At 38.1% G+C, this 21,962-nt stretch overlaps 3 protein-coding genes across 5 annotated transcripts; 1 reads left to right on the forward strand and 2 right to left on the reverse strand.

Annotated features, from left to right (window-relative positions):
* Positions 1-1,780: 1,780 nt before the first annotated feature.
* LOC130727976 (ethylene-overproduction protein 1-like) lies at positions 1,781-8,334 on the forward strand. Of its 3 annotated transcripts, XR_009015499.1 has the most exons (5): positions 1,783-4,162; positions 5,457-5,748; positions 5,837-6,146; positions 7,496-7,860; positions 8,015-8,334. XR_009015499.1 is itself a non-coding variant. In XM_057579292.1 (4 exons), exons 1-4 carry the CDS (start codon positions 2,121-2,123, stop codon positions 6,408-6,410), a joined length of 2,688 nt encoding a protein of 895 aa, XP_057435275.1. In that variant the 5' UTR covers positions 1,781-2,120; the 3' UTR covers positions 6,411-7,487. The 3 variants fall into 3 exon arrangements, 2 of the variants coding, with proteins under 2 accessions (XP_057435275.1, XP_057435274.1); XM_057579292.1 differs by lacking the exons at positions 7,496-7,860; positions 8,015-8,334 and adding an exon at positions 6,367-7,487 and having other exon boundaries at positions 1,781-4,162; XM_057579291.1 differs by having other exon boundaries at positions 7,496-8,334.
* Positions 8,335-9,394: 1,060 nt separating this feature from the next.
* On the reverse strand, positions 9,395-11,926 carry LOC130732251 (lectin-domain containing receptor kinase VI.3-like). Its single transcript, XM_057584342.1, has 2 exons — positions 10,798-11,926; positions 9,395-10,504 (listed from the first exon to the last, which is right to left on the reverse strand). Exons 1-2 carry the CDS (start codon positions 11,842-11,844, stop codon positions 9,527-9,529), a joined length of 2,025 nt encoding a protein of 674 aa, XP_057440325.1. The 5' UTR covers positions 11,845-11,926; the 3' UTR covers positions 9,395-9,526.
* A 5,268-nt stretch (positions 11,927-17,194) lies between these two features.
* On the reverse strand, positions 17,195-17,911 carry LOC130712673 (uncharacterized). Its single transcript, XM_057562492.1, has one exon. It carries the CDS (start codon positions 17,909-17,911, stop codon positions 17,195-17,197), a length of 717 nt encoding a protein of 238 aa, XP_057418475.1.
* Positions 17,912-21,962: the final 4,051 nt, after the last annotated feature.

Here is a 21,962-nt window from a genome sequence, read left to right on the forward strand (position 1 = left end):
ATCTACCATCCGATTGGTCAAGTCTTCAAGAAAATGTTTGTTCAAGAAGAGCGAGCCCACATAAGAAGCATCCATGTCAGTTTAGTGAAACCTGCAACCCAAAACCCAATAAGAATCCTACAAAAACCACTAAAAATCCTAACAAATCACTACAAATCCTAAAAATATGGATTATGATTAAAAGTAATGAAAGCAATAGATATGAATTATATAATCAATTAAAAATAGCAAAAAATACTCTTATACCCCCCGGGTCTACATAAGGCTTTCGACCTCCTTCAGATTCCTCTAAGGATATCTCTTCCTTATTGGACTTCGACAAATTTTCTTGGATTACGACACCAACCAATGCTTCTTGGTTATGCGTCTGCATGTCGGGACTAACACTTTTCGGCGCCAATACTGAACATGGTCTTGAGATTCCATGATTTTCTGGTTTCGAAGCTCTCACACCGACCTATGTTCACCAACTCAAATGTTCCCAAACTTGTAACTCGGTGTTTGGCTTGCAACAAACTCTCTTCTTCTTCGCAACACTCGTCATTCCTCACCGACTAACTTGTGCCTTCAGTTGTCCTCGCACTCAACATCCTTCATTTGATGAAAATTGAATTTTGCCAACAACGTGGTCATGCCTCAGGATGCGCATGCTTAAGGTCAAAAGGTGAAAAGTTTTGGTTCACAACCATGTTAACTATATCTCTGAACATACTCAATGGTTTAGTCAAATTCCAACTTTCTAATCTGCTCAACTACGCTAACCATCATACATTGCACATTAAACCGAAATAACGAGCACAAGATAGGTTATGATAAGGAGAAAATGAAGATGAAAGCTTCAAAGTAAGAATCGGAGATTAGAGAGGTTGAAGGAGGTTGAGGGGGAGAAAATAGGGATTGCATGATTGTCATTCTTCCCCAAGTTTCAGATGATCAAATCTCAATTAGATGTTTATGGAGCAAATCTATTTAGCAGTACTTTTTAAATCCAACTTGTGGAGCACTTTTTAAAAATATTGATTAAAAAGTTAACATTTAATTACAATTTTAGCCTCTATAGTTTTAGGAATTTGTAATTTGTAGTTTCAATTTCTCAAATAAAATCATTTATTTTCAAAATTTAAAAATCTTCGACAAGTTATTAGCCTATTATCCAATAAGTAATACAAAAATTAACATATAGTGTTTTTGTTTATGTTGAAAGTAACATAAAATTGTCTTAAACTGTTATTTGTGTAAAAAACCTTGATTCACATACTTTTTTTTTTGGTTAAATATTGGATGACAAGTTAACATCTTGACCAAATTTGTTCAATTGTAAAAGTAAAGAGACTTAATTTGACTAAATGAAACTACAGGGACCAAAATTATGAATTCTTGAAACTATTGGACCAAACTTTTAAGTCAAAATTTAATAATTAAATGCATTTGTATGCGATGAAATGAAAATATGAAATATTATTATATTTGAATAAAATATTTAGCCGTTTGAAATGAGAGAAGTCCAGAAATCAATTCCTGCACGGTGCAATTCATCTTTTGCGATGTACCAAAAAGAAAATTCTTTAAACACTTAAATACTTATCAAACAGATATTTAATTTTCCTTAAATTCTTAAAAAGATATTTAATGACACATAAATAAAGTTAAAAGATCTACCAAAACATAAAAAATAAAAATAAAAGCAATCATATTTTGTTAGATAAAAGATAAAAAAGTTTAGGAAAAAAATGGTAAATAAAAAATGGAAAACTTTATATATGGAAATTTGGATATAGAGTAGCTAAAAAAAATACACACGCACTCATTGAAACGAGAGTGGCCGTTTCAACATTCAACGGCCCCTTCATCTTCCTTCAACAATCAACATTAACTTCTCATCCTCCACCACCACCACCACCACCACCGCCACCACCACCACTACCACTACCACCACCACCCAGTTTCTCAGGAAAATCAAAGAAACACGAAAACGAAAATGGAAGAGAATCTGGGATAACAAAAAAAAAATAGAACCACTATTTATGTGATTTTTTCATATACCATTTTTGTAATCTTAAGAGTTTTGATTATTTTCAAACTTCACCTTTCAAATTTCTTCCAAAAAAAAATAGCAGAAGATGCAGCACAACATGATCACCTCGATTCGCAGTACGAAGGTTATAGATGGGTGTAAGGGGACTCAGGTCTACGCTCTCAACCCCTCCGCCGCGGTTGCTGGTGGTCCGTTTCAGGGCGGCGGCGGTGGTGGAGGAAGTGTCGGGGAGAAATTGTTCCATCACCTGTTTGACCTCCAGACCGGTCGAACCAAACCGGTGGGGAATAAACCGGCCGCGTGCGACGTCGTTTTGGAGGGTCTGATTCCCTTTGGACTTCCGTCGACGGAGCTTCTAGAACCGGCGATCGAGCCTTGCTTGAGGCCGGTGGATATGGTGGAAACCCTCGCCGGCGTGCATCGGCGGACGGAGGAGGATTGTGGGCAGGTTGAGAAATTCGAGGCGCTTTTGGAGCAGTGCGCGGTGTTCCGGGGCCTGCCGGATCCTAGATTCTTCCGGCGGAGCCTCCGGTCGGCGCGGCAGCACGCGGTGGATGTGAATGCCAAGGTGGTGCTGGCTTCGTGGTTGAGGTATGAGAGGAGGGAAGATGAGCTTGTGGGATCATCGTCGATGGATTGTCGTGGGATAAAATTTGAATGCCCCAAGGCTAGTTTGGTCCCCGGGTATGACCCTGATTCTGTGTTTGATTCATGTTTGTGTTTTTGTAGAGAAATTGTTGATGGTGATGATGATGGTGGTGGTAATGATCTGGAATCTGAATGTTCAACTTCTTATGAAGATGATGATCATAGTGGTGATGGCAATGATATGTGTTTTTGTATTGGTGATAGTGAAATTAGATGTAGTAGATATTCGATGGCCTCGCTTTCGAGACCCTTTAAGGCGATGTTGTATGGTGGGTTTGTTGAGTCTAGGAGGGAGAAGATTAATTTCTCCCAGGATGGGGTTTCTGTTGAGGTGATGATGGCTGTTGAGGTTTTTAGTAGAACCAAGAGGTTGAGTCAGTTTTCCCCTAATGTTGTCCTCGAGATGCTTTCGTTCGCGAATAAGTTTTGTTGTGAGGAGATGAAGTCGGTTTGTGATGCTCATTTGTCTTCTTTGGTTTCGGATATGGATGGTGCAGTGTTGCTGATTGAGTATGGACTGGAGGAGACCGCGCATCTGCTGGTGGCGGCTTGCTTGCAGGTGTTTCTGAGAGAGCTTCCCAGTTCAATGCACCGATTGAGTGTTCAGAGATTGTTTTGTAGTCCAGAGGGTAGGGATAGGTTGGCCTTGGCAGGGCATGCGTCCTTTCTGCTGTATTACTTTTTGAGTCAGATTGTGATGGAGGAAGAGATGAGGTCTAACACGACCGTGATGCTTTTGGAAAGATTGGGAGAGTGTGCGGTGAGTGGTTGGCAGAAGCAGCTTGCTTATCACTTATTAGGTGTTGTTATGCTTGAGAGAAAAGAATACAAAGATGCAAAGCATTGGTTTGAGGCTGCTGTTGAGGCAGGACATGTTTACTCTTCAGTTGGTGTTGCAAGGGCCAAACATAAGCGCAGTCACACATATTCAGCATACAAGATGATGAACTCTCTTATTTCTGATTATAGCCAAGTTGGTTGGCTGTATCAGGAAAGGTCTTTGTACTGTACTGGGAAGGAGAAAATGATGGACTTGGTCTCTGCAACTGAACTAGATCCAACCCTTTCTTTTCCATACAAATACCGGGCTGTTTCTTTGCTGGAGGAGAACAACATTGTAGCTTCCATTGCCGAAATCAATAAAATAATTGGCTTCAAGGTTTCTCCAGACTGCCTTGAATTGAGAGCTTGGTTCTTGATTGCCATGAAGGATTATGAAGGAGCCCTCAGGGATGTCAGGGCAATTTTGACATTAGATCCAAATTATATCATGTTTTATGGGAATATGCATAGTGATCACTTGGTTGAAATCCTCCGCCCAGTTGCTCAGCATTGGACTCAGGCTGATTGCTGGATGCAATTGTATGATAGATGGTCTTCTGTTGATGATATTGGTTCTTTGGCTGTTGTGCACCAGATGTTAGAAAATAACCCAGGGAAAAGTATTTTACGGTTTCGGCAATCTCTCCTTCTTTTACGGTAAGTGTTAGCTTTACATTAATTGAATTACAATTTTTAAACCTCATATATTTCTTCCTGAAAGAGTTGTCTGAATTATAATATTTTCTATTGGTTGTTATACACTTGTCTGTTATTGGCGAGGTTAATTTATATCTAAATATAACTAAATCTGTTTTTACTATTCTCAATTTTCAGTTCAAACTGAAGTGAACTATAAAAATATTTCCATATGGTACTCAGGGATCTATTTTAATGCTAAATAGATTAGTTTGTTGTGACTTGTGACTTTGTACTAAGTCAAAATTAGAGGAAATTATTGCATGGCCATTCATCAGATAAGACAAAGTAACTAATTTCTGTAGAATAGTTTGGTTTGCAACTTGCATGTTTCAGTTGGTGCTATCATATCCTGTGTGGATTTATTTATCTCCTGCTCTTATATCATCTTCATAGTTCATATGTGTAAGAAGAATGAAGAATTGTATAGGACAAAATAATCGAAAACAGGAAAACTGAAATCAGTTCATTTTCTATTTAATTTAAATGAGAGGTTTGAAAGTATGCACAGATGCATTCTCAATCCTAGCTGAGCATTTCACTTAGAAAGGCCCAAATGAAGCTACATGTGGGCAGGTAGTGGACCAAGTCATTCAGGGATCTAAAGCCTGGCATGTTTATTGGAGGAGGGGAAGGAAAGGAAAGAGAGGGATAGCTAAGTTGTCAGGTTAATAACAACTTTGGAGAGAGATTACATGTATGTGTCAGTAATATGAGGGAGGAGTAGTTCACTATGCAGTTAACGTTTTTTTGGATTTTCAACAGATTAGAGAGTGCTCTAAGTATTCGTCCGAGGAACTAGGCTCTTGGGTGGCAAGAGAGCCTTCTAATATTCTTCCGTCGTTTCTTTTTGTAATAAATAATACACATACACCCCATTTTCTCACATTGGTTCTTTTATCACGTCCTATTCCATATTCTCTCTGTACTCACTACTAACTAGGTTTGGGGTCATCTCCGTTTTCCCAAGCCCAGATATCTTTCTCTGGTTAAAATCTTTTGTAGCCATCATGAGCTCTCTTTTACATAACTTGCTTTAACATCCCTCATGAAAAATGCATGCAAGTGAATATCTCTTTTAGAAGACTGGTCAAATGATGTGAATATATATACCTTTGCTAGTTTTTGACTTTTCAGTATCTAACTCATATATCAAGTACTATTGTTTGAATTTCTAATATTTGGTTTTTGTTCATATATAATATTTGATGTGTTTGGTCTAGGGTTTAGGCATTGATGTTCCTGAATCTTGCAGGTTAAATTCTCAAAAGGCAGCCATGCGTTGTTTGCGTCTGGCTAGAAACCATTCTTCTTCCGCACATGAAAGGCTTGTCTATGAAGGATGGATATTGTATGACACTGGACATCGTGAAGAAGCGATAGCAAAGGCTGAGGAGTCCATTTCCATTCAAAGGTCATTTGAAGCTTTCTTTCTCAAAGCTTATGCATTAGCTGACTCAAGTCTTGATTCACAGTCTTCAAAGAATGTGATCGAACTCTTGGAGGATGCTCTTAGATGCCCTTCTGATGGTCTTCGAAAGGGACAAGTAAGCCTTGAATTCTTTTGAGATTAAACATGTTAACTTGATTCCAATGCAGAACTAACCAGTTTATTTTTGTCATTTTACATTGTAGGCACTGAATAATTTAGGGAGTGTATATGTAGATAGTGAAAAGCTGGACCTTGCTGCTGACTGCTACAAGCATGCCCTAAATATCAAGCATACACGAGCACATCAAGGATTGGCACGTGTATATCATCTAAAAAATCAGCACAAAGCTGCATATGATGAGATGACAAAGCTAATAGCAAAGGCCCAGAATAGTGCATCAGCTTATGAGAAGCGCTCAGAATATTGTGATCGTGACATGGCAAAGAAAGATCTTTGTTTGGCAACACAATTGGATCCTCTAAGGACTTATCCTTACAGATATAGGGCAGCAGGTAATTTCCATACAACCAGTTATATTAATATCTATTCTTGTCCTTATTTCTTTGGGGGCGTGTGGTGACATAGGAGGGAATTTTCTTGCCATTGTAAGCTATTTTTGTATTTCGAACATTTGTTGTGGTTGATGCACTTCCATATCAGTTATAGCCATGATGGTTTTGGCATTGGATGGATTTTAGGGAATGCTGTAACATTTCATTGTGTTTTAACCAGCACTGTTCAGATATGCTGGGTTCTCGAACCACATGGTCAATTGAAGAGATAATACGATTGGGAGAATCTAAATTTTGAGGAAACCTTATCCTTGGGATTATGTTTAATGATTACGACATCCTTATCAGGGGTTCCTCTCTTCCCTCGAAAACTTACAACTTTCAAGGCAATCTTTGATCTTTCGCTATCCCTACGTACTGACCTCTTTCCTGCTAACTACTGGACTATACACTCCAGCTTAAATTAATCAGCCGATAAGTTTCTTGCACTCAACTTTGGCCATATTGTTTGTTTAGTTCATGTTAGCACATATATTGTTTGTATTGTTTACATCTTTTGCCGTACTTTCATCATCCTCGTTCTTCCTCAGTATACATCTTTATAGGTTATTTAGTATTTTTTAAATCTCACCAGTAACATCACAGGTAGGTATTTCAGTTTCCTTAAAATATTAGTAATTTCTCTTTATTGGGAAGATTCATTTTAATTTAAAATTATAATGCTTGATCAAAATGATTCTGTCCATCTGTGTTTATACGCACCCTGACTCCACTAGTTTAAGTTGGCAGCGGATTTGATTGGATTAATGCATTAAGGGAAACTTTGATGTTTGATCCATGATCCTTATCTGAACTTGCACTAGTAATTTTTTCAGTTCCTCGAATCATCGTACTGCGTAAAAGATTATGGAAATATGATGTCAATCTTGCGCAGTTATTCACTATAAAATGAGCTTTAGACACTGCCTTTAGTGTTGAAGGAATATGATAGCAGTTCTGAAATTGTGTTGGTAGCCTACCTATCAAATTATACATTTTTGAAGTGTTATGCTCATTTTGGGCATCTTGTCACCAGCGCTCATTTATGATGCGAGAGAGGAAATGAACCTTTTTGAGTTTGAGCCTTTCTTGTTTGATGTCTTAATTTCATAGTGCCTCATCTTTTATGTATGCTTTTGTTTTGATATTTCGCCATAGTTCATGCAGAAATACCGTGTTTCCCATAAGCATTGTGACAGAGTAACATGATCATTATTTAGTCTTCAACCCTTGAAACCTGTTTATGAATTATGTCTTAGACTCTTGGTACACCAAACTTATAAAGTTCTGATGTGGTCTCTTTGTGTCAGTTTTAATGGATGATCACAAGGAAGCTGAAGCAATAGCAGAGCTTTCAAGGGCCATCAATTTTAAGCTAGATCTGCAGCTGCTACTTCTTCGAGCAGCATTTCATGATTCAATGGGTGATTATGTTGCTGCTGTCCGAGACTGTGAAGCCGCCCTTTGTCTTGACCCTAGCCATGCTGAGACGTTAGAGCTTCGTAATAAAGCTCGGGAGCGAATTAATGATCAAAAGTGAGGGAATCAGAAATGAATGATCTTGTTTTCTCTGTGTTCTGTATGGGGACAAGACGACTGAACCAGTACTTTGTTACGCCAAACCACCCAGTAACCATCAGTGCTATTTATCTATTGGATTTTGCCTGCAGAAAAGGTTCGATCTATATATATCCTTTAAGCTTACCTTCTGGGTGCTGAAATACAGAAGTGAAAACATAATTTATAAAGATAATCTGGATTGAAACTGAAGGGGAAGTAGAGGAGCAGAATAGCTTGTAAATATATGTGATGAATTATGGTTTTGTCAGGTTACGGTTCAAGTAGTGCAGATGCTGCTGCAAGAATGATGAAAGTTACCACAGTTCTAGACGAATCTTGTACATGGAAGTCCATTTGTCATGCAACAGATTAGATATTTACCACTATATTTTTGGCTGAGCAATTGTCAGTTTTACATAGTGTTGTAACTTTTTGGAAATTTTCACTCTGTTGTATAAACACAAGTTTTCCCTTTTACCTCTTTTTTAACTGTGTATTTATGAAGAGTTATTTTTTGAGAACTATATCCAAACCCAGCTATGAAAGTTTTCATCAGCTCAATTCATTTATATATCTCTCTGGTGTCTTACTTTTTTTGTGAATTATTTATGTTGTCTTCAAGCATTGACGAAGCTTGTAATATGTTAATTTGAAAATTTATTTACATCCATGTCAGTACAGCTGATTCTGTATGCTTGAAATAAAATTCCTTTATTTTCTTCTTTCTTTCAGCTGCATCAATAACACCCCCTCCTTTTTTCTCTCTTTTCTTATCTTTGTTTATTTAGATTGTATTTTCTGCCTTCTTGTTTGTCTTCCAATGGCAGAGTCTTTTCAACCTTCATATGATAGTTTTAAAGCAAGGCTTAGATTTTAATGATTTCACGAGATATCCATATTTATCAACTGCTATTATTTATTCCACTCAACTAACTAGATGTTATCTTTTCTCTAATCACATTTTTGACGAGCATTTTATCAAGTAATTAGTTACTTCAGGACAAAGATGTTTGATTCTCAAATGTCTAATTTCGTGTTTCACCAATAAAATCTTGCTATCTTAATAATGTCTTAATTTCGTGTTTCACCAATAAAATCTTGCTACGTTAATTAAAATAAACATGGGCGAGACACTTAGAAGCCTTTATGAGAGTGATCATTAAGAGTGACTCAGTTGTAGCTATTGAGTCCATTGTGTCTAATGGTTTCCTCTTTAGCCCATACTTGGAGTTAGCCCAACATATTCACATATTCGTGATGTTTTTCCTCCACGGTTAAAGATGAGATGTCAGCTCATTGCTCATGAAGCTAATGTTATAGCAGATGGTTTAGCTAGCTAGGAGTGCTCATTCGCTTGGTTTTGGGCTCCATGTACTGCATTATTCGTTATCAAAAGTAATTTGTTGTTCTAGGATACTGATGAGGCTTTAGCCTCCCTCAATGTTCCTATGATGTAGTGCTTTAACTTTTATGGGGATTTGCCCCTCCATGCATATCACCAAAAAAATTGTGCAAGAAGAAAGCTGTATATAGAAGTTAAAAAAAGAAATTTAAGCATTAGGCTATGCAAATAAATTGCTCATAAACTACTAAAGTTAACTTTAAGCGAAAGGAATAATAGAGCATGCGTTGACAACTTGACATAGACATCTTAACATCCAAAAGATTATATTACCTGAAAAAACGTAAATTGTTATCAATTAAAATATTTTACTAGACTATACAAATACTTAGATAGATACATAGAAGTGAAGGTAGTCATATAACTAATATGATTCTTGCTATCTACCAGCATCTATGGAGTTTGTACTCATGATATCTATGGAGGACAAATTCTTTGATGTTCCCACACTCATCATAGAAGTGGCTTCTAAGAATCCTAAGCTCAGACTGCTGCTTTCAGAAACACTCCTTCTCCAATCACTAATATCAGGAAGAAGGTCATCAAAGTTCAAGTACCTTGTAACTTGTTTCATGGTAGGTCTATAATCTGCTATGTTGTGACTGCAGAGGAGACCCAATTTCAGAACCAACTCCACTTCTTCCAAATCATAAACTGAATTCAGCTTAGGATCAACCACCTCAAGAATCTGACCCAATTGGTAATTTTCAACAACCCAATCCACCAAGAAAAATTGATCTGAGCTAACAGGTCTCTTCCCTGTAACCACTTCAAGGAGCACAACCCCATAAGCATACACATCTGATTCTGTTGAAGACTTTCCGGTGCGAGTTAACTCCGGTGCAATGTACCCAATTGTGCCAACCACATTGGTTGTGTGTGATATTTGATCATGATCATAGATTCTTGCTAGTCCAAAGTCACCTAAACGAGCATTGAAATCTCCATCTATTAGAATGTTGCTAGTTTTCACATCTCTATGGATAACCACTTGCTCCCACTCTTCATGCAGGTATAATAGCCCTGCAGTGATGCCTTTGAGAATTTTGAATCTTTGTCCCCAATCCAAAACAAAATTGCAATTGGAATTATATAAAATAGAATCAAGGCTACCATTTGGGATGAAATCATAGATTAAAAGTAGATCATTCTTTTTCTTGCACCACCCTTGAAGATTCACCAAATTCTTGTGTCTCAATCTCCCTAAGCTTTCAATCTCAGCTGCAAATTCCCTCATCCCATGGATAGGGCCTCTCACAATCCTCTTAACAGCAACCTCACTTCCTGTTGTTGGTAACACGCCTTTGTACACAGCACCAAAGCCTCCAACTCCAATTAGCTGGCTCTCTTTGAACCCCTTTGATAAAATTATAAGGATTAGTGTCTAAGTAAAGAAATAATGAGAAATAAAATACTGATCCTTATCTATTCTAATATATAAGTTATCTATACTAATATATAAGGATTAGTGGATTACCTATATCTGAACAAATAAGCAAACATATTAAGAAAGATATGGAAGCTAATCTAAAATACCCTATAATCCTAATTTAATAGTATAATCGTAATTACTTAGTTTCCTAATTACTTGTAACATATTTTTCCTAAGCATAGAGATATAGTTTCTGTTATAGGCAGATTCTATGTTACCTTTGTTGCGGTGTGAAGATCTTTGTATCTAAATCTGTGAGGACAATCCATCTCCCAATCCTCAAGAGCCTCAAATCTCATGTATCTCTTACACAATGTTTGATAAAGCAAGAGACACAACAAGGTAAAGGTCAGAACACACAAGGTTCCAATTGCAAGATTGACCCAAGGAAAAGATGATGGATCTTGCTCCTTTGGTGGCGGATTTGGAAGCTCAGAATTATTTAATAAAGGAGCATCTCCATTCACTGAAAAACTCCATCCCAATATATAATGAAAGCTTGTTTCCTTGCTCCCTGTTGAAGCTGAGAAACCAACATACATGTTTTCCTTAAAAACTGTGTTAAGCTCAATAGGATAAGATATAAGTGGCTTGTTTGGTCTTAGTAATGGTAGGGGAGCTACTGTTACATTCAGAGTTTTGCTTTTGCTATCATATTCTATCCAAGCTTGGACAGCATCAACCTTTGCCATTCTGAAATCTTCCTTCACATTACTATCTGTCCCAGCTTCAATGTATGCAGCTGGCTCAGTAATTTTTGAGTTCATGCCATTCACATTGACACCAACATGGTTTCCTTCAGTGTCAGAGTCTTCTTTGTAGCCATTCACCGTGTCAAACTCAACTGCTAATATGTGGTTTGAGGAGTCCCCATCACTGGTGGAGTTAACAAGGCCGAGGAAATGGCCGGCCTCGGCGCCCGGAAAAATTGTTGACGGTGCTATGGTGAAGGCGAGGCCGAAGCCACCAGAGCCTGATCTTGGGGACACAATTGAGAAAACAAAGTAGGTGCTGAAGGAATAAGCATTTGGTTGGAGTGAAGAGTTTGTTTTGTTAAGCATTTTGAATGGTGTTTTGTAGAATGCATGACCTACTATGTTGGTTGATCTGTCGGTGAGTCTAAGTAGAGCACTGGTTTTGATAACAGAGGCTCCTTCAAGGGTGAGTTTGCTATTGTTATTGAATCCTTCAAAGAGAAAAGAATTGGCAGAAACATGGTCTAGAAGTGGGAGAAATAGGAGAAAACAAAGAAGAGTTGAAGCCATGATAATTTTGAAGAATATAGCAAAACTAAGAGATATAAACCATGGGGTTTTAAGAGGTGAATCAACCGTGAGGAGTTTTAGACTTTTAGGGGATGAAGGGGTCAAAGTCAAGAAAATGCAAGGGAAGGTTGTTATATGTTACTTCCTAACTGTCCACTTTGAAGAATTTTTTTTTGTTCCTATTTAACTGTCTACTTAGCATTTCAAGAAAGTATTAAATGATGTTTTTACAACAAATGCCCTTGTCAGTGCAATAAATGAAGAGAGATAACACATACTTTAAAGGGTAAAATAGAAAAATAACCCTCACTTTTTCTAAAAATTAACAAAATTAATCACACCCTTAATATGTGTGCCTCCACTCAAAGTGGACAGTTAAATAGAAACGGAGGGAGTATATAATAGCATCTAACCAATTAGGTGTTGATATATGAGTAAACAAGCTAGATCCTGAAAGAATAAGAGCACATTCTTCAAGATTAGCGTTAGAGTGAATATGCCTCAGACGTTGGGCCGAAGTTTCTTCATAAAGGCACACGTTGTCCCTTGGGTTACTGGGTTTTTTTGAGGATTTCACAGCGTACGTATAAACGATATTAATTAGGAGTCAAGATTAGTTTATTAAATGGGATGCTGCCATTAACTCAGTTCGGAGTTGCAACCACCCTTATTTATTGTGGAGGAGTTAAGGTCTGCTCATACCTCTCTGTTTCCGGGGACAAGATGACACATTGGTATAGGTCGGGTCTAGGGTTATTAACTCGAGCTGTCCCCTTGGTCGGATTTAGAACTTGCTAAAGTCAGAGGGTTTAAAGTCCCCAAGTCCTAATTATTTAGCTGAATGGACTTCAAGTGCAGGTCATTAATTAGACAGGGAAGCCATAAAGTACATAGCCTCCAAGTCCTAAGCGTTTAGCTTAATGGACTTGAAGTGTAGGTCATCCTTTAAATTGGGAAACCAAATGGTACACAACCCCTATGTCCTAAGCGCTTAGCTTAATGAACTTGAACTGTAGATCGTCCTTTAGACTGGAAAGTTGAAAGGTACATGTCCTATACAATTTCGTCTCAATTTGCCATGATTTCTTATGCAATAAACTTGTGTAATTTGCAATACAATTTCTTATATTCTTAATAATGAACTAAAGAGTATTGTACACTTCCATTTTCAAAATGTCCTGGAGCAATATGTCCCAAGCAACTACAGAGGTGTGATTTTTGAAAGTTTTTACAAGCACATCACTCATGATTGTAACCTTACACTTATTTCTACTTACAGGTACCCTCCACAGGAGGCGATCCTGTTCCAGACGGGAATATCTACATCATGATTGAGTTAACTCTCCCAACAGATCGGAATTTTTTTTTTCCATTCACAAGACTCGAACCCGAGACTTTACTTAAGGGGAATCAATCATATGTACCACTTGAATCAAGCATAAGTGTATATTGATATTAGTTGATTCAAACGAAATCTTTTAATTAATCTACTTTGTTACATTAGTGGGAGAATGTGAATTACTATAATTTGTTTACCATTATATCCTCAGATTCGGTAGTTGCGAGATTAATCTCTAGCTCCACGATCAACACACTAAACGGTAGAGATTGACCAAATAGTCTTTTTTCAATAACAAGAACTGAAATTCAAACTCACAACCACTTGTCTGAGGGATGAAGCGGTAAAATTACTAATCATCCGGCCCGCTTGTTTGAATCTGCATTACTATTGCTGTCTCGACTCTCGAGACTAGACAATATTTTGTTATCATGCTCTCGGATGATTACTTCGGGGTTTTTTTAATAATGTAAAAGAAAAAATATTTGTCAAAATAGTATAACTTCAAAAATTAATTGTCAAAGTGAGGTGATCTGTGCAAATAGAATGAAGATTGTTTAAATAAGACAAAAGTGCGCGGAAATTCAAACACATCTCAAATGAGGCATGTTTCAACAAGACAAAAGTGCACGGAAAACTTATTATTTTTACTTAAAAATATTTTAAGTATTTATTATTTATTTTATATTATATATAATATGGACAAACTATGATAATTTGAAAACAAGTTGTAATAATTTAAATTTTAATTAGTCTAAATTTTCGCTAAAAAAATAATTAGTCTAAATTTCTTAATATCTTATGCTAAAATATTACACACACACACATATATATATATATATATATATATATATATATATATATATATTTTAAACCCTATGACGAAATTTCGATTCCTATGAGTCGCACCTTTATAAAAAAGGGGTTGTCTAAATGACTCATAATAAAGTTTGGGTTAAATAACCCACCATCCAATCACATTGGAGATAAATGAGTTGGAAATAAATTAATAAATAAAATATAAAAATTCCAACTCACTTATCTCCAATGTGATTGCATGGTGAGTTATTTAACCCAAACTTTATTATGGGTAATTTAGACAACCCCTTATAAAAATCTTTAACAATCACCATATTTATATATTGAAATTGCGAGAGCAATATAATTAAGTCCTCATCAGTATAGATAGGATATCAAAGCATGCACGTCCCCGATGCTTTCACATACTTAGGACTTTTGGACAATTTATTTCATGCATACAATACTTTGGGGTTGGATAGTTTTTGTATAACCGTGTATCATATGCAAGTCGACCAGAAGTGACTTGGACGTCACAATATCATCCTTTAAAGTAACTTGGACAAGAAGTGAATGACTATAAAGTAACCTCATCTTTTATTACTTAAAGTATTACCAAGTAAATGACTATATAATAATTCCACACGTGATAAAAAACCAAAGTCCCAAACCAAACCCATATTCTTGTAAGGGTAAGCAATGCAAATAGCCGAAATGTTGGAAGGGGATCTGGTTTCAACGTAGTAGACATTATTTGAATTTTCTCAGCTTCTAGGCTTAAATGCCCAATTCGAAATTAAAGTGATGAAAGTTCATAACATATTGAGAGGGATAAGAGCCACACAATGATTTGATGCAAAGAAAGTCTTCGCAAAATTGATACATTACATGCATGATGGGATAAGAACTCGCGCTAGAGGTTCTTATTTCTTTGGTGTACGTGTTGTGGTTTTTCAAATGATTGATTCTTCCATTACGCACAATTTCACATTAATGGACCACATAAGAGAAAAAGAGGAGCAAAAACATGCCACATCCACAAGTGTATAACCAAAATTTATGTTGAATGCAATTTTCGCGATATTGAATTGACAACTACAAATTCTATGAAAATTAACAGAAATCTACAAGATGAAAAGTCCAAAGGCGTGGAAAATATAAATGCCTGGGAGGACCGCCACTGTTTGAGAAGTTATTTAGCTTGATAGCTCAGTGTTCTTCCATGTTTAATTTGTGATGGGTCTATTAAGGAAATTGGTGAAGTTATTGAGAGAGGGATCGATGATTTTAATTTGTAGTGAGGTAAGATGCCATCACCTTCTCGCTTTTAAATAAAAAAGATATCATCACCTTCTCATTAGAGAGTTGCTTTATCATGCTTTTATTTTATATATGGACATTCATAAAATTATCATCAACTATATCTTGTAGGTTTTAAAAAACTAGAAAATCAAAAGTCGTCAATCTTCATAGAAAGATATGTACATGATCTGGCAAACCCAAAAGACCACAAAGCCCATGTGACCCAAAGATCTTGCAAGTAGGTGAGAATTATATATAGAGGGAGAAGAGATTATGACTTAGTTAATTAAGGAACATCCCTTCGTAACGAGGTATGATCGGCCAGACACCGACTCACTTACTAACAGTTATGCAGGGCTGACTGAGGGCAGCCGCGATATTGGATGACCTTTCACAAGGCTTCTTAAAGACCTATAGAGAAAATTGTAATGACACGTACCGAGCCTACTATTAACCAATTATCTTAAAAGCTTCACCTATTGGGTAAAGGACTCTGACTGATTGACCTCTTATTATGTGCTGAAATTTCACTTCCTGTTAGAAATAATCAGGGTAAAAAGGATCGAACTATAGAATAATGAAGGTTTTGGTCGAATTCTAGAAAATTTGCATTACATACTTAACACAATCTGAGTTGGACTTCTCTTATCTCTTTTGGTATTTCTCCTCCCATTTCCCCTTCTTCCTCTTCCTCTTACTTCCTGATACCACCCAACCTCTACAACTACCACGTAGCTCTCACTCACCACCCCCGCCTCCCTCTTCTGCTTCCATTCCCCTTTCTTCCGCTACTTCCACAACATTTTCCCCTTCCCCAACTTCAGAGGTAGAAAGTAGGCAAAATAATTATTGAGGCATAAGAGTAGGAGATAATCACCAAAATCTGAGAACAATAAAGGTTTCCTCACTAAAATATTAGTTAAAAACCCTTCTGTTGGAGGATGAGACGTTAATATGGGCAGTGTTTATTGTGAAGAAGTTAACAATACACGAAAAAAGGATGTTATCGACGTCTTTGGTCGTCAGTAATCATGTGAAGTCTTCGCTATTGATAAGTTAGCGACGGCCAATAGATGGCCAAAAAGTCGTAGGTATTGAGATACAGAGTAATTTTTACAAACAATTTTATAAAGTTCTCGGTATTATAAGTACCGATGGCTTATGCCTTCGGTAAATCACTGATGGTTATAGTCTTAGAGTGCATCACTTTCTCCCTCTCCAACCTTGTCATCATCTCCTAAAACTCTGGGGTAACCCGCGAACGTAGAACTTAAAATTATTGCTAGGGTCTTACCTCATGCGCATCAATCTTCAAAAAAAAATCCAATTTTATTCCTAAGGTGCAAAGACCCTTGCCCAATTCCTTCCCAAATTTCTAAATTCTACAAACTTTTCAATTGAATAGAAAATTTCATAATAATCCACTTGCAATTAGATTCAAATAAAACGGAAAAGGAATTCATGAACTAAAACAGTGGGAATCCACTTGCAATTCGTTCAAAACATAATTTGAGAGAAAAAATAGATCAATCACCACACATGATCATAGAGAGAATACAATAACTAAGTTCAAACATATGGTTTCCAATAGGATCTCGTGGTTCTCTCCTAAAGGATTCAAAATCGCAGCCTTTGTCTCCCAAACTCAACAACAAAAAGTTAAAATCAAAACCTAACAGACGTGATTTTAAAGACTCGCAACGTAATGAGCATGAGCGCTAGGTCTTCAGTCCCAGACCTTGCTTTTCTTCCCTTCCTCAGCAAATCTTCATCCTTTTCAGCATCCTTGAGCAATTCATCCACTCGTTTTGACCCTCAAAGCACCTCAGCTCCTACTCTAGTTGAGAACCTTCACACATCCACACACAAACAAACATCATAATTTTTTTTGACCATAAGCAGCTCATATTATTAAGAAGAACTTGAGCTTACATCAGAGATAAGAATACTCTCCAAACCCGGAGGATATTCTTCAAGCCAAACATTGCAAAAAGAAGACAATGCAAACTTAGCCAAAAAGTCCGCGGCCAAGTTTGCAGTACGACGAATTAAAAGAAATTCAAAAGAGCGAAATAAACGGGACAAATCCACACAATCACGAATCACCGCTGCCATATAGGAACGATCACTAGCAGCAACATTCCAAGCTCCATGCAAAACTGCACAATCAGTCTCAACCACCACGGCTTGAAAGCCCATATCCAGCGCTAACTCAAGAGACCAGCTCAAAGCCATGGCCTCCGCCACAGCTGCTGAACCAGCACCACCACGCTTGCCAGAAGCTGAAGCCAAGACTTCCCCAGCCGCATTCCTAACCACCACGCCCATGCCAACTGTTGCACCAGCTTTGAAAGCTGCATCAGTGTTGATCTTTGCAATTCCAGCAGCAGGTCCCTTCCATTTATCCTGTCTTTCCCCGCGCAATAGGTCGTGTGCATCACCCACCGACGAGTCCAAGGCCACCACTTCCATAGCAGCAACACGTATCAGCGTTTTCTCCATAGTTAACCAGCGGTGATAAAAAACCCACAGGTTACGGCGTGCCCAAACCGCATACAATAACGTCAGCACCTTATCCGTCACCCAATCATCCCCTTGGTCCAATAAAGAAGCCAGCCAATGCTCCATCGTGAAATTATCCGGCTGAGGTCCTGAGAAATTCATGGACAAGGAGGACAGAAGTTCATGGGGCTCACCTGAGGACAGAAAATTAGTGCATGTGCAATAGACTCCTCATCCTCGCAACACATAGGACACACCGGCTCCAACTGCACTCCACGCCGAGCCAAACACTGAGTAGTAGGTAAGAAACCATGACAAATACGCCAAGCCATATCCTTGCATCTTGGGATAGATTTAAGTTTCCAAATATCCCTCCACAAACCATCCTGATCACAGCCCAACGATGATGAAGGGCGACCCACCTGCAGCTGATGACAAATGAAATGATATGCAGATTTGGTTGTCAAAATACCATCACGTGTCGCTGCCCAAATCAAGAGATCAGATGAAGACCTGGTGATAGGTATTTGCATCACCATGGTCACTTCATGAGGGACCAGCACTTGTCGCAGTAAGTCTTGCTTCCAACAACCACGTCCACGGTCAATAAAATCAGCCACTGTATGCACCACACCACGCCACTGCTGCCCAGAAACAGGTCTGAACTTCGCTGCTGTAGGGATCCAAGGATCATCCCAGACGCGAACAGCAGAACCAGAACCAACTCTCCAATAACAACCCTCATCCATCACCCACTTTGCACCGTACAGACTCCGCCACACATAACTTGGTCGGAAACCAAGCTTTGCCGAATGGATAGACGTGCGTCTAAAGTATACAGCCTTGAAAACCCGCGCCATCAAGGAGTCCTCAACCACCATCATCCGCCACCATTGTTTGGCCAAAAGTGCAGTATTAAAAGCCTTGAAAGAGCGAAACCCAAGGCCCCCCAAACCTTTCGGTTAAGCCAAACGATCCCACCTCATCCAATGAAGCTTCCTCTTCTCCACATCACCACCCCAAAAAAACCTACTAATCATAGCCTCAATCTCTTCACAAAGAGAATTCGGAAGAGCAAAGCAACTCATAACATAAGCAGGTATAGATTGCACAACCGATTTGATGAGAACCTCTCTACCCGCTTTGGACAAGACCTTCTCCTTCCATCCTTTGAGCTTCTTCCATACTCTATCCTTGACAAAAGCAAAAACTTGTGACTTCGACTTACCAATAATGGTAGGAAGCCCCAAGTATTGATCATAACTCTCCACAGCCTTCATTCCCAAAAGCTCTACAAGCTCATCAACTCTGGTAGTAGGCACGTTACGGCTAAAAGAGAGCTGAGATTTGTCAAGATTAATTTTCTGACCAGAAGCATCCTCATAAAATGCCAAAATGGATCTAACCACATTTGAATCCTCCACTGTGGCTCGGGCAAAGATCACACTATCGTCAGCAAAAAACAGGTGATAGATAACAGGAGCACCCTGCGCCACTTTAATACCACTAAGAGATCTCACCTCCAAGGCCCGCTGAATCATAGCCGATAGAACTTCCCCACAAAGAATAAATAAATAGGGGGACAACGGATCACCCTGCCTTAACCCCCTCTGCGGAGTAAAGGTGGGGGACGGTCGACCATTAACCAAAACAGAAAAGGTCACAGTAGAGACACATCGCATAAGAAGCTGAACCCAATGGTCCGGGAATCCCATCTTCACCAACACCATCTCCAAAAAAATCCATTCCACACGATCATAAGCTTTGGACATATCAAGCTTCAAAGCCATGACTCCCTTCCGCCCCATAATTTTCTTCTTCATGTAGTGGAAGCACTCAAAGGCCACCAAAGCATTATCTGTGATCAAACGGTTAGGCACAAAAGCACTTTGAGACTCCCCCACAATATCAGGCAACACAGACTTCAACCGGTTTGCAATAGTCTTGGTCACTAATTTAAAAATCACATTACAAAGACTTATCGGGCGCAACTGACTAGCATGATTTGGTTTCTTCACCTTCGGTATCAAAGCAATCAAGGTATGATTCAGAGATGCCGGGGAAGCTCCATCATTAAGAATAGCAAGAACAGTAGCCAACACATCATTACCAACCACATGCCAAAATTTATGATAAAATAGAGCAGGGAAGCCATCACTACCTGGAGCTTTGGTGGGATGCATTCCTTTGAGGGAGAACAAAACCTCCTCAGCTGTGAAGGGACCAGACAGAATCTGCCTATGTCTATCAGAAAGCCGGCCACGAACCAAATCAGTAGCTTCATCCACCCGCGAGGGGGAAGCCGAATGAAACAAACTCCGAAAATAATCCACTAAAACTCTCCCAATATCTTCCTGTCGATCAAAACTGTGACCATTATGTGCACAAACAAACATCATAATAGGTGACCAAGATTGAAATACTAAATAAAATAAGATTAAAAATCACTAGGAATCGTAGAAAACAGATAAAAACATTAAAGCGAGTTCAAATGCATAATATTCTCTAAAAAGACTAAAAACGGTATGAGACTCAAGAAACGCGAGAAAAACACAAGAAAGACTCACTAAAACACTAATGAACCCCCGGGTTATCACAACTCTATATACTCAACACCTACTTGTCCTCAAGCGTTACAAAGAAAGCTTGTCCGCAAGTACAGTACTAATCATCCCTAAACCAACTGCCACACTTCCAAACACAAGATACATATTTCAAACAAGGAAGATTGGTTCATAAACATACTGGTCAAGAAAAACAAGGAGCGTAGTTCAGAAAAGTGAGAATTGAAGTTCACATCAAATTCGCAGCAAATAGGCACCAGCTGTCATTTATTTAGTGCATCTGACCATACAAACACTGTGCTTCAGTTCTGATAATCAATCAAGTCAGGGGTAGACAATGTTATGCTATGCAACAAGAGATTCAAACAGAGGTTGTGGCTTGGCTGTAAGATATGAAAAAAGGAAAAACACAAGACTACACAAACAAGCATAAGAGATGTGTTTGATTAGCTGTGTAAATGGAGATAAGAGAATGAAGATTCTGTGGTAGAAAGATTGAAAAGGAATGTAGTGGTGTGATTAGATTTTAAAGTTGTGGTGTGAGTGTGTTTGTAAGAAAAAAGAATTAATTTGGTTCGAAAAAGTACAACATTCTAGTGTCCTGTAGGATGGATGCCACAAGTGGTGCCAGTGCTTGATACTTTGTATCATAGCTTTTAAATTAAATTACTTATGAATATGTTATACTAGTTTTGTGTTCCCTCTTAATTCCATTTCCTTTTTTTGAATAGACAGTTAAGGTGATGGGGAATTTTTCTATAATTGCATGACTTAGTTCAAATCTAAGTAGAAACTATGGAACCTTTAAGATTAGAATGGGTTCACTCTTGTTATCCTTAGGCTAAACCGAGCTTCTCCGTTTTAAGTGGAATCCCAAAAGGTATGAAGCATGTTGCCATATCCTAATTCCTCTGTTTTCTTATGAAAGCTCTTCTGTTCTTATGTAACTATATGCTTATGAAGTCATGAAAACAACTAGTATATTAGCGTTGCCTTGCACTTTATTTACCAAATTTATTTGCATCTTGACAATATGTTTTTTATGCGTATTAAGTTTTTTAGTGTTTGCACTCCAGATCCACTTTAGATTTGCTTAGACTATAGATTGAAGTCTTGGTTGTATGAAGGCATCTACTGCCATGCAGTTTAAGCTTCTTTTAGGTAGTGGAGTGCTCTACTTTGTAGGATATTTTTCACTACAGCACTAGTTGCTATTGTGGTAAGATCTTCAATTCAGTTGTGTGTTCTAAGGGACATGTGCATGTGGCTATTTGCCTATAACTGATTAATATGCCTCACTCGATCACTATAACTGATTTAGGCATGGAGTGAAGCAGCCAAGGAATCCATGGACACATTGGACAAGAGAAACTGTTCATGGAGATATCATTATCTACCCAAGAAGGAATAGTAACTACCCTTTTCCCTAACCTGATGCAGAGGTGCCTATCATCTTTGGTATGAAAATTCTTCAACTTGCTGTTGTTCTGCCTCTTTAATTGTACAAACAGACAGAACAATTTGTAGAACATTGGAGAAAATGTAATGTTGCACTTGTTATTATTTCACTAAGTTTTATGATTTATCAATCACCATTCACCAAATTTCTATAT

Source organism: Lotus japonicus, chromosome 1 (genome assembly GCF_012489685.1).
Source record: "Lotus japonicus ecotype B-129 chromosome 1, LjGifu_v1.2".
Taxonomy (NCBI): domain Eukaryota; kingdom Viridiplantae; phylum Streptophyta; class Magnoliopsida; order Fabales; family Fabaceae; genus Lotus; species Lotus japonicus.